Source organism: Microcebus murinus, chromosome 8 (genome assembly GCF_040939455.1).
Source record: "Microcebus murinus isolate Inina chromosome 8, M.murinus_Inina_mat1.0, whole genome shotgun sequence".
In the NCBI taxonomy this organism is placed as follows: domain Eukaryota; kingdom Metazoa; phylum Chordata; class Mammalia; order Primates; family Cheirogaleidae; genus Microcebus; species Microcebus murinus.
This window is the reverse complement of record NC_134111.1, coordinates 77,795,337-77,808,525: the sequence shown is the minus strand read 5'-3', so window position 1 is coordinate 77,808,525 and position 13,189 is coordinate 77,795,337. Positions and strand designations below refer to the sequence as shown.

The following is a 13,189-nucleotide window of genomic DNA, read 5'->3' as shown; positions in this document are numbered from 1 at the left end:
ACCCTCCTTGCTGCCCCCTATTGATAGAATTTATATTCCATTGTTCTGTCCTTATGCCAAAGTCACACTGATTTCTATAACTGTATAAATACTGATATATTATGCGGTAGTTTCCTCCAACTTTTTTTGTTCATCTTTAAAGCTGTCTTGTCAATTCTACTCTAGCCTCATCTTTTGAGGAGTTGTTTTTCATTTAATGTGTGGTGAGTGGTGTTTGTCCATTCATATTTCTGAATATAAATGAATATGAATGTACTCATTTGAGTAAGAACAAGCAGCTTCAGTTGCTCCTGCCAATACATGGGTCTTTCCTGAACAAATCTCTCCTCTGAATTAGGTGGTTGATATGATCAAGCATGTTCACTGACAGGTCTCATCTTAATAAGCATGCACAGGAAGCAGGTAGGCAGGCTGTCCACCTCCACCCCAGCCTGCCCCTCAATGCCAAAAGGAGAAAAGCTTTACTTTAGGGCATTCTAAAGACTGAGTCCTCTGTTAATCTGACTTTATTCGCTTTCCATTTACTCCTCCTCCCATGTCAGTTATTTTATTAATCTATCTCACCCCCCCCATTTATTTTTCCATTAAAACTATCATTTGTCATGAATATTGGGAAAGGAGGAAATAAAAAAGAAGTACATCAATCCACTTTTTGCACACTGAAAGCTGATAAACTTTACTCATTGAGACACAAAGGTGGTGGGATTATAGCCAGCACAATGGGAACGTTACACAAAGGTGGGGACTACCATAGCCATGGACTGGGCATATTCATACCACAGATGCCATGTCTGGATTAAAAAAAATAAAAAGGACAAGAACTTTGGCACCAAATTATGAACACCTTGAGGGAAAAACTCTATTTTACTAATTTTTATATTGCAATAGCAAAGCCTCATGCCTAATAGATGATAAGCAACTGTTTGCTAATTTTAAAAGCCTATTGATCTGTATTTGCACCGTACAAAAAGTTCACCTTGGAGACACATAGACTAGATATTTGCCGTGATTCCTCTCCAGGGCCACTCCCCAGGCTTCCAGCCCTCTTCTGGCCCCCTGGAGGCTGCCTTTAATTCAGAGGCTCAGTGCATTTTCCCTCTGGCTGCCTCCTGAGTTTGGTCATCAGGAAAGAGCAGCAGGAGATCAGGGAGCTGGAAGGGGGTATATTGGGGTGTTTATCTGCTCTGCTCTCTCTCCACTAGCTCCAGCTAGGAAAGTGGCTGTGCTTGACAACCTTAGCTTGCAGGTTCTGATGCTCCATGGGCCTCTCCCCTACATCTGCAGCTCTCACCAGACTAATAGAACGTTTCTCCCCTTTCAGGCCTTGGCTGGTAAGGGCTCCCACTCATTTCAGAACTTGGGTGCCTCACTTTCATAAATATCTGTAGTCTCTCTATTAAATGCTTTTCAATTACACCTTTGAGTGTGTCATCTGTTTCCTGTTGGCTCCCAGACTGATAAAGCATTTGAGTTCAGCTGGGGGAGTGGAACAACACTGAGAACAAATTCCTACTCCCTTGTGTAAAGGTACTCTCGAACAGCACGCACTGACAGATAGAGAAAGAAAATTCTTATGAACCATATGCCGTATCAGAGTGAGGACATAAAAGTAAATACTTGAGTTCAATAAAGATAAAAAGGATCAAAGCAATCACCCTTCTACAAATCTCTAAAAACAAGCTCAAAGGTATTATTTGAAACCTTTGCAGCAATTACACTATTCTGATTAATGTCCCTGGCTACTGTTTTGGCTTCAATAAACCATTTTGTCATTTATCTTGTAATCTTGAAGAGAAGAAAAACAAAAATTTAGTTTTATGATTTAGGAGAAGGCATAAGACGATCAAAATCTAAATTGGTTCCATAGGTTGAAAGTGAGAAATAGAACAAAGGACCAGATCAAACTATTAATTGTATAAACAAAAGGAGATTTAGTATCTTTTCTTCCAAATGATCGGTAATAAATATAATGACGAAAATAATAATGACTAGTACTTATATAACACCTACTAAGTGACAGGCACTATTAAGTGTTTCATATTTACATATACATATAAATGTTTTTGTTTTGCTCATAATAGTCCAATTAGGCCATTACTAACATTACCTTTGTTATGACAGATGAGGAAACAGACACAGTGAGGTTAAGTAACTTGCCTCAAATCACACAGCTTGTAAGTAGCAGAGCCATATTGGACCCAGGCAGTCTTGCTCCAGGACTGTGCTCTTAATTCACTATACTGCTGAACAGTAAATATGTAATATTATATAATCTATGTGTTTCTCCATCCCTTATTCCTTTTAGAAATAATGCCTTGCCTGCTTGCTTCATCAAAATAATCAGGGAAAAAAACGAAGTAAAATATTTTGAGTATTGAGAAAAAACCTAATTTTAAGAGGACATGAATTCTATATAAAAATTGTGCCTAACTTCACATAACTCCTCATCTTTTTGTAATCACAGAACATTATGATAAAGTTGATGACAACTTCTAAACAAATGCTAAACATTTAGAAGAAATAAGACAATAGGCAGTCAAGGAAGGTCCTCTAAAGAAAAATTAATTTCTAAGTAAGTTTTTGAAGGTGACGAATTTTCTGAAAAGGGGAAAAGACACAAAACTCATACTCCAAAATTCTTAAAGAACCATCTTCCCAAGGTGGTCAAACTGCTCCTTCTCAATCCACCCTGTAATGTAGAGGAGTTCACATATAGGACAATCATGTTTAAACGATTTAGACGTTCAACTAGAAAATGGTGTTTTGAGAAAGAAGAACAGAGGGACTGAAAATGAAATTTGCTTATGCCTCTTGGTATCAGGCTAATAAATTAGGCTGAGGTATGACCAACAGCTTTGGAGAAGATCACCCTTGGGTGTCCCATTAGTAATGTATGTAGTGCTCAGTGAAAAGGAAATACGGAATATGTCCAGACATGTAATTCCTATCAGGCACAACAAATTCTTCTAAACAGTATGCTCTCTGAACTTACCTAGGTAGAAGTCTCATCTCTAAATTCACTATATAGAATTAGAAGAGTACATATGACTGGAGTGCCTTCATGGAGAAGGATGAATGAATGGATGGATGGACAGACAGGTAACCCATTAGGTCCTTGAAAACTCATTTGGGTAGTAAAGGTCATTATTGGTGGTGGTGATAGAAAGATTTAGGATCTCAGTTATTTTTTATTGCCTAATAGAAGATAAAAATAACACTGTCCAAACTAGAGAGTTAATGAAGACTAGAGAATCACAAATAGGCTAAAAACTTGAAGTTTTATTATTTCCTTGTACTACCTCTCCAGCAACTGAAGACCCAAATAAAAGACAACCAATTAAAAGAGCTATGGAGAGGCATCACATATAACTAACGGCACACACATGAAGAATTTGTGAGCATCTGAATTATAAGGCATGATCTTTTTCAACTACAATGTTTTGTAATTGTACACTCTGTATTATTATAACCATTACATGTTATAAAAATGGAATCCTAACCAAGTTAACAGACTCACCTAGCAATTTATTTTCAGTCAACTAAATTGCAAGCTGCTTAGGAATGAGTATATGACTTGTGTTACTTTATATTCCTCTGGTAGCCCAACATAGTGCTTTTCATCTATGGGGTCATCAATAAATAATTATTGATTAACTGAAGTTAGTGACAGGCATGTCACCATCTTCTCTAGCATTGACACCAGATACACTGATTTCCATAGCTATGTTCTTAAGCCCAATCATCCAAAGAGAACAGATGTTAGCCATGCAAATGCTGAGCTCTCTGCCTAAGGGCAGTTAACTATAACACCAAACTAAAGTTGTAAGGTCAAAGGACATTATTCCTGAACTGTGACTAAAATAAGAAGTTTGCCTCATGCTTTCAGATCTCTGGGGTAGAAAGTCTATTTATTTTAAAAACACAAGTAGAGTTTAATTGATCATCACAATCACATAGAACCAGATGACACAAAGCCATTCAGTTTGCTGCTATCTGTTCCAATGTTTAGTACAAGTAGTACAAAAAGATATAGAAACGTCATTCTTTCCAATAGTTTAAAAATATGGACACTGAAGTAATGTCTTGTTTTAGTCAATATTATCTTAAAACACCTAATACGAGCGTTATGATCTTAAGTAGGTGGTGGTAAGGCAAAACTTCTCACGTTCCTTGATCACACCATATTCCATACACATGCATTAAGTAACCATAGCCAAGCCTTCCATGTAAACAGAAAGAAAATAAGACATACCACATAATTTCCTTTCCTCTAATTATACACACTGAGAAAAACACAAAGTTCCAAATTTCTTCCATCTGTAAAGAGTTTGAAGAGTTTAATATAGAGGCTCATACTTATACAGAACAGTAATCAGAATTTAATCTGGCATTTTTTAGAAGGTTACCTATATTTTGTGATTGCTATCAAAATTGTCCCATTAAGCCAATGAGTAACCAGAAAGAGCACTGTTTTCTGTGTACCACATGATGGATGCATTGTTTCAAAGATAAACTGACAGGGTGTGGTAGTGATATCTGTGAGGTCCTAGTCTTTTATCTGGAAAACATTAAAAAAGGGTAAACAAAAGAGAGATAGCTTTTCTTAGGCAGTTGCTAAGCAGAGGCTGTCACCTTTCCTTATCACTCTGGGATGTGAGAATGAGCAGATCAAGCTGTTTCAGTATTTCTTACTTTCACTGGGCCAAATCAAGATCTTAGTAAAATCTCAAATAGGGTACAGAAAAAGGAAATAACCAAATGTATGTATATTGGGGCATAATTCATCATATGGCTTTATCAGATAAAGCAAATGAGAAAATCCTGAGCCAGTCATAAAAGCGTGTCCAACTCTGAGTGACTTGTCCTTAAGATGGATCTTCTGTAAATAATTAAATTAGTGGATTTTTTTTTTTTTTTTTTTTGTCTACCCATCTGGGCGGAAAGGAAAAAAAAATCACACACAGAAGAAAAAAAAACATCTCAAAGGCTAAACCTTATATTTACTTTGTCAGTGCAAAAGGAGCTTTACCATATATTAAATCGTTAAGACAGACTCCTAAATTTTAAACTGCAAAAGAAAATGAGCCTGGTTATTATAAATAATTTGTTTAGGTATGATTAGGAATTTGAAAAAGAATGTAATAATCTATTTTATGGTGACAAAGATTAATATGTATGAATAAAAACCTGAGTCATATCTCCAACAAATTTTTAATAAAGGTAAGTAATTTAAAGGCATTTTGTAATAGATATGTTAAACCCTATTAGGCTCTGAAAAGCAGCACTTATATTTAGAGAACAGAGGGCAGTTCTGTGTGGTTGTGTCTCAGCTGCCTCAGTGTACCTGAAACAGGAGAGAGAGAGCTGGGGATGGGCCACAAGAAAGGAAGATGTGGACTGTCATGGTAGGGGGTGGGTGGGGAAGAGGAAGAGTAGGCCATAGGTGCATGTGTTTTGTTTTTTGTTTTTGTTTTTTCCCTTCCCTTTTCCTTCTTTTCTTAAAAGGACAAACTGCAAATCATTTTATCAGTGGTCCAGGGAACTACAAGAAGCTGAATATGACAGCAGCGCTGAAAATATTTTCACTGCTTAGGGACTAGGCCTCTGCAAACATGGCTTCACTGGATCTACCATTAAAAGCAATCTGCAAAAGAGGCTTAAAAACCCAGGGGTCTAATATCAAGCGAACAGTAGGAAAGGTGACCTTTCATTCCGTTTGTTTATTAGAGGATCTGCAGACTCCATCTCAGTGTGGGTCCAGCAACGGTAAGAGGCCAAAGGGGAGACGGTGAACTCTGTGTTTTTTTAGAGGTCACATAATCAACTTAGAAAATGCAGCTGGAAGAGAACAAGAATGAAATGTTGATTTTTATGTACAATCTTATGTTTTTGGTTAAATGGCTAAATGTAAATTCCATTTAATCATCTTCTATTTGAGTGTCACCAACTTAGTACCAACTTAGGTACAGAATTTAGCCTTTAGGTATATTACACAAAATTTTTAAAAAGAGACAAAAGGATAACTGAAGCAGGTAGAAAAAAATAAGATTAAACTACAAAGGTTAACTGGATATAAAAGAGAAAAATGAAAACAGAAGTTTTGTACAATGTTAGTAATTTTTATTTTTCTGAAGTGTAACATTATATATTTAATTAAATAATATCTCATTTAAAAGACATTTATATGAATATAGAATGTTTTCAAACAAACCTCATTTTATTGTTATAAAATGGTATGAACTTATCAACTTTCTATAAAGACTATATACACCAACCATTTATCTGCAAAAGGAGTAAATGCCAGGCATATTGAAAATTGCATATTTAAAATATCACTCATATTCGTACTTCACTTAATACAAACAAAATTACTTCTGTGTGGTAATTACCTTTTAATGTTTGTTAGGAACTGCTTGTCTTTAGATATGGATTTTATTCTTCCATTTAACTAGTACCTCTGGCCCTTTTCCAAAGTATTAAACAATTTTTAAACATTCATTGAATAACCTGACATTTTCCCCCAAAGCAACTTTTCACTCATGTTGAAAACAAAAACTAAAATAGCAAAACCAAAACAACAATAGCAAAAAAGAATAGTGCCCAAAATGGCTTAGAAATGCTGTCACCCCCTTAGTCCTGATTTAGTTACCATCATACCAGAAAGCATGCACACGCTTTGTTGACTATATAGCTATGACTGATTGATGGTAGCCTTGCAAGGTTACCATAGCTAATTACAACATCATTCATCTAAGCCTGCATGGGAAAAAATAGCAGGCTCCCAGGAAAGAAAAAAGAAAAGCAAGAAAAGCTATTCTATAGCTGCTAACTTTATAATCTGCCTCAACAGGAAACAAATAGGATGAAACTCAATGACCAAATTATGACTTATGGATTCATCCAAGCAAATGACCTCAATTCCCTCATAATTTTAATTCTGGGTTTCACAGCCTACAGCGGAGAGCTCCCAAAAGCAAGGAACCCTCGCATGCTTATGTGCTTTGTAGTCAGAATTCAAAGGCTCCACCACAAGCACAGACCAACCCAGAGCTTTAGTTCTGCTATGTGTGTGGTGTGAGTGTGTTTGTCTAGGATCAGATGCCAATACTTAAACTCACATTATGGGCACAGCAGCTACTTACACATTGCAGCCTAATTAAAGGAATAAAATTCCCCCCTTCTTTATGTTTTCCTGAAATCTGTGCCATAAAGGGATTTGCTTTCGTTAAAAATTGAGAAAAATGTTCCCATATGTTTCCTTTATGCAGTAAATTAGTCAAAATCAGATAGAAAATGGTCATGATTTTCAACAATAATCTATGAATACACAATATTTTCTAAGAACTACTGGAAATAAAGCGAAGGGAACTCAGTGCTTTGAAAATAATTACATTATAACAAATACACAATCATAATTTCCATTTCGGTTTTGAAGAAGCACAAACACACATGGAAACAATAAAGCATCTGAGGCACCTTTCAGCTTTCAAGTCTCAAAAACAAGAATCACTTTCAAATAGGAAGTCACTCATCTTCAAAGTTTAACACACAAGAGGAGAATAAAGCTAATACCACTTCAACTCCAAACTTTAATCAGATTGCTTTACATCAAGGTAATACAGATCACAAGAGTGGCAACAGCCAAGTTTAAAGTACATTTTAGATCCTGAAACACTATTTAAATTACTATGCTAAAATAATTTAGCTCAAGAAATATTTTCCCATGGAAGCTTGAACCCAAAATTACAAATTTTAATCAAGAAGCACAAAAATTATCCAAAGGTACAAAATAAGACTACTAATTAATTGGGGCCATAAGAGGAAATCGACAGGGACGTGGAACTGAATTCATACTCAGCTTGATATTAATCAAACAATCCTTGGACAGTCAGAGCCCACTGGGGCCCGAAAGGCTTATTTCATAGATGAGGAAACCGTGGCCCAGCGAGATATGGGGATTGCACACCAGTGAGTGACGAAGATGACCTTAGTGCGGAGTATTCACTTCTGTAGAAAGTGTCTTTATTTTTTGTTTGGAAAAATTGGGCCCTGACAGAGAGAGGTAGATGGCCTGTCCAGGGCACCCAGGCGGACCAAATGCAGAAGGGTCTGGGACCAGCTCCATATCTCTGGTTCTCAAGGGACAAGGACTGGGCTACAGCCACATGGCACCTTTTAGAGAGCAGTAGGTCAGGTCATAAGGCAGCAGAGGGACAGTCAGGGGGAAAGGGTACAAAAATATCCACATTATTTTAAAAAATCCCAACTAGGGATCCCATTAGCATATTGCTTTTGCTAAAAATTTCCTCCAAACACACACACACATGCAAGTGCACATGTACACACATGCAGGATGAGAAGACAGGAGCAAATTCATTTCTGAAACTTAAGATTTTAAATAAATTTTCTCCACCTCAATTTTTTCTGGTCTCTTTGTTCTCTCATTAGCTTTTGATTTACAGCTATTCATAGTATCTATTTATTAATTTACACTCTATTTCAATTCCAAAAGGATATGAGGTGCTATTTTATCACATATGGTATTTAAAAGACATGGATAATTGAAATTACAATTAATCCAAAAAATGTCATGTAACAGAGCACTGTACTTTTCCCTAAACTGGTAAGTGATGTAGATTCCAATTCTAGATCTTTAACCAACTAGTTATTTTACATCAGAGCACATACTTACTCTAAGCTTGTGTTTGCTTATTTGTAGGATAAATGTCAATTCCCTAGATAATCACTACTTTTGAAATTCTATGAAACTGTGTGTTTCTAGACCAGCATTTCACAAACCTGTTCTGAAGGGTACATAATTCTTTTGAGTGGAGGTAGGTTTCTTTGCTCTAGGACTTCTAAAAAGCACTGGGAATCTGTTTATAGCCTACTTACCAGGCTTCTGCATGCCTTTCTTCCCTGCTGGCACAGCCAATCCTCCCTGCTAGCACAGCCATAGTTCAGAGATGGAGCACGAACAAATTAGAATATCATCTAGAACTTAAGTACTCAATAAATATTATTTATTAATCAACTACAATCAAATATCTGCTGAAGCCCTAAAACATGCTCAGAAGAACCATAGGGTTCCATAGAGAAGACTTGGAAAATTCTTGACTGGGTGGTTTTCAAGTATGCATAGATTCTGTGAATATGATTCTTTGCAATTCCACCTGGTGTTCTGGTCACTATGTCTCATCTTCTATATAGACTCTTAGGTTAGCAATCTCTAGGCTGGATGGTAAAAGGCATTGGCCAATTTCAGAAACATGGAATATTAAAGTGTTAGAATGATTTGCTAGTTAGGGCTGAGGCAGAACTCAGTCATCTAGCATTCCTTTAGAAAATCCATTAGAAAATAAATGGTAGGAAATAATTTAGATGAAGGAAGTTGGAATTATGTGGATGCCCACTTGATTTTAAACTCCTCTTACAAATTAAAATTGTATCCGTCATTAGCTTATAGGGCATGAGACTATGAACCTATTTAGTTCAGTAGACGATTTCTACTGTTCACCTTTGTAACCCTTCATTGTTGAGTGAAGAATAAATATATTTATTGTACACTTACTATACTGTCTCAAAGACATGAAGGAGGCTTCACAAACAAGGTCGTATTTGGGCTTGGGCTTAAAAGGTGCATATGAGTTCATCAGTACAAGAGAGACAAAGGGGTGAGCCATGAAAAGAAAACAGTGCCTGAAAAGGCACAGAGATTTGGAACAAAGTAGTATATTTGGAATGGCCATCGGTTCATGATAGCTGCGAGTTATGGTGACAGTGGAAGAGTGGCCAGCAATAAAGGGGGTCAGAGAGGAAGCAGCTCGAGCATGAAGATCTAGGAATGTGAATTTTATGCATATTCCTTGCATACATATTTCATTCTGGAAGATGAAGAAAGAATAGGAGGGGGCCAACCGCTGGATGTATTATATGGGAAAGGTGGTTACTGGGTTTTTGACAGAATACTGTTGATAGTTACATCTTGTTTTTAAATAATATGAAAATTATACTGAACATTGAGTATATTTTGATTTAAGATACCAGTAAAATAGGTAAATTGTTGGTGATCAATATGATGTAATCATAAAAATGTCTTGATTCCTAATATTTGTTAAATTGTGCCTACTTAATTAAGAACAGCATGTGAGCAGATAAGGATTAAATTCTTTATTTTTCTGAGTGGGCCTTAAGAATAAGAAAAGGAGTGAGCATTAAGCCCTACTTCTCTGCTGTACCAGCCTGGGGGAATGAGCCCCGATCCAGTTCCTATGGTCTAGGGGATCTGAGTAGAGAATGGAGATGGAGGGTGGGGCTCAGTGGTTGGCATTTTATGAGCACCCCCTTATGATGAATGGCTGGAACTCAAGTGCCGCTATTCTGACTGCCCCCTCCCATTCTTCATCTTAGCAGGACCTCAGGGTGGCCTGCCAGCACGCCCTGGCCACACTCCCAGAAGAGCATGAACTCTGCATCTACTGCCCACCATACCCTCCACCCTGCGGTGCCGGCCCGTTGCCACACCCTGCCCTGGGGCCAGCAACAGGAAAACAAAATAGGCAGAGACCAACGCCCGCTGTATTGCTTCCTTCTTTAACTTCCTTATCTGAAAAACCTGACAAATATGGTTTTTTTTGCTTTTTAAGTCCCAGAAATGAAAATTACTCAATCTTCTAGAACCATGAAGGTGGGTAAGGGATGATTTTTTTTTTTCATCATTCATCCCGCCCAGATTCCTCCTGCTAATTCAGAGGAACCAGCTGCATCAGCTTGCTAACGAGTTTGGACACGGTTCTTGGGGTGACGGGGAGCCACTGAAGGCCATTAGGCAGGGGAGTCATATAATCAGATGTGCCATTCAGAAAGGCAGCTCTGGCAACAGCAGGATTGGGGAAAGCAGACGCTGCGGAGAAGGAGGCCAGTCTGAGGCCTCTGCAACCAGCTGATTGATGCCCAAGCTCTGGACTGAAGCCGAAGAGCTCTCGGAAGTGGGGAGGCGGAAGAAAATGGAGACGATGCCAAGGTTTTAGGCTGAATGGCTGGAAAGCAACATTTACCAACCAAAAGGGAGCTACTCTCATCATTTGATCTATGTTGCGAAGTAAAATGGGATTGTGAGCCACAGAGTTTAGCGTTCTCAGGGCTTTGGTATATATACTCAAAGTAAACCCCAGGAAAGTCAAATTGATTTACCGTTTTATGAATAGCATATCAGAGGCAAGATGCCAAAATGGTTTCTGACACTGGAGCCAACAGGGGTTCAAATTCTGGCTCTGTCACCTAATAGCTGTGTGATTTTGGATGAGTTACTAACCCTCTCTGTGCTGATGCCTCAACTCTTAAAAAGAGAAAAATAATAAAGCCCAACTAATTAAGTATTATGAGGCTTAAACAAGTCATTATGAGTAAGGGATTTAGATTACTTAGTGCACTGCCTTCAGCTCAGCATCTGGCGTGTTGTCTCTCCATTTAAGAGATATTTTTTTCTATATCTTATCAAAAATCAGTATTCAAGAACTAGAAGTCCACTCTCAGAGAAGGGGAACCTCAGCTGATTTTTCATCTTGCATTATTATGTTGCTAAGACAGTCCAACAAAGAAATTGTGAGAAATCTGAAGAAAAATCAAACTTTTTTCTCTGACAAAGCCCATATGAGAAAGGTAAAAATAAATTCCCAGGCACAGGGGTTCCCTGAGGTTCAGCCATTTGAAGACCACGGTGCTTGCTTATAAATAGAATATTAAAATACGCAAGAGCAATTTTCTCCTTTCGTCTTCCCTTATTGCCTAATTTTCCTCTCATACCATTTGCATAATGGATAAAAGGCATCCATTATGCAAATGAATGATGGGGCTGCAAGGTTGCTGAAGCCACAAGCCTGGCTTCAGATGAAGAGAAGCTGCCACAAAGCCCTCTGACATCCACGTTCCAGCAGACTGCTTTACTAGCTTGGTTCCAAAAGATAGAGAGAAAACCATGAAGACCATAGGTCATTAATTTCCATTTGGTTTCTTTTAAAAGGGGCATTACAGATGTTTTTTAGAAAATCAGTATATGGATATTCAGTATTACAGTATGTAAAAAATCAACTTTTCAGTATACATTTTATTTCAAATAGATAAAACTGGTACTATGTATGATTTTAAGTATATGCTTTGCTGTAAAAAGAATAAGATGTTCCTTGCAAAGTGGTAAAAACCTCTGCTCTTCTAGCTTGAGAATTAACCTATAACAAGTACTTTGACCAGTATCAAAATGTCGTGCAAAGATTCAAAAAGAATAAAAAATTGTTTTAAGTATCAAAATAATAGTGGATTTTCAAAAGCTTCATGCTATTAAACTGACCTTAATTTATCTCTGGGAGGTATCACCAAAACTGACATGTTATTTCTCTTGGAGTTGTAAATTGAAATTTTAGAAGAATGTTTATTTTCTCTTTCTACAAACACCTTTAAAATGAATATAATGAAAAAGAATTCTGGGCAAAATCACCAGATGAATTGCTCTTATTTGAATAAATCAGCAGGAAAGAATTTCAAAACCATCTTGAAAATATTTTCCCCAAACTCTGAGATATATAGTCTAGGGAGAAAAAGAGGGAGGGTAAGAAAAGAAAGTGACCTTTGTTTCTAGGTTGTATTCTTTGATAACCCTTAGCTTTTTCCAAATGACTTTTTTCAAGAACTTTTTTTTAAAAAAGTGATCCTCCTATGATACAGGCAAACCTCATCATTTACAGCCTGACTCCCCCTCTGTTGATTCAAGGCCATGCGATTCAGATTCACCTTCAGTTCTAGAAAGTACTGCATCCTCTTACCTGAGCACCAGCAGCTGCAAAGAGCTATGTATAATACAAAAATAATTTACAGAAAAGGGAATTCACATTTTAAAAAATTAACAGGATAAAAGTCATAAAGCAGCAGCACCACATAGTCCAACAAGATGATGTATTTTCAATCAGGTGAAAAGCATCCCACTAAGAAAGCACATACCTAGTTTCAGAGCAGAAGGGGTCACTTCAATCTCCCCACCAATTGGTTTAAACGCAGCCAGTTGGGCAGCCACTTCTGTTTCAAAAGCATCTGGGCTTTGCCGATCTGTAGGGTTTCCACTGGGGCTCTCAATCTTGTGGAGTGGTTCTTGTTCTTCAAACACAGCAATCAGCTACAAACAAATCCAACAACACTA

At 37.3% G+C, this 13,189-nt stretch overlaps 1 protein-coding gene across 1 annotated transcript in view; it reads right to left on the bottom strand.

Moving 5' to 3' along the window:
- The window catches only part of PARD3B (par-3 family cell polarity regulator beta), a 970,516-nt gene that overhangs the window by 582,455 nt on the left and 374,872 nt on the right, over positions 1-13,189 (bottom strand). Inside the window, exon 3 of the mRNA XM_076005852.1 lies at positions 12,994-13,165. Coding sequence (XP_075861967.1) covers positions 12,994-13,165 — 172 coding nt within the window. The remainder of the gene's footprint in view (positions 1-12,993; positions 13,166-13,189) is intronic.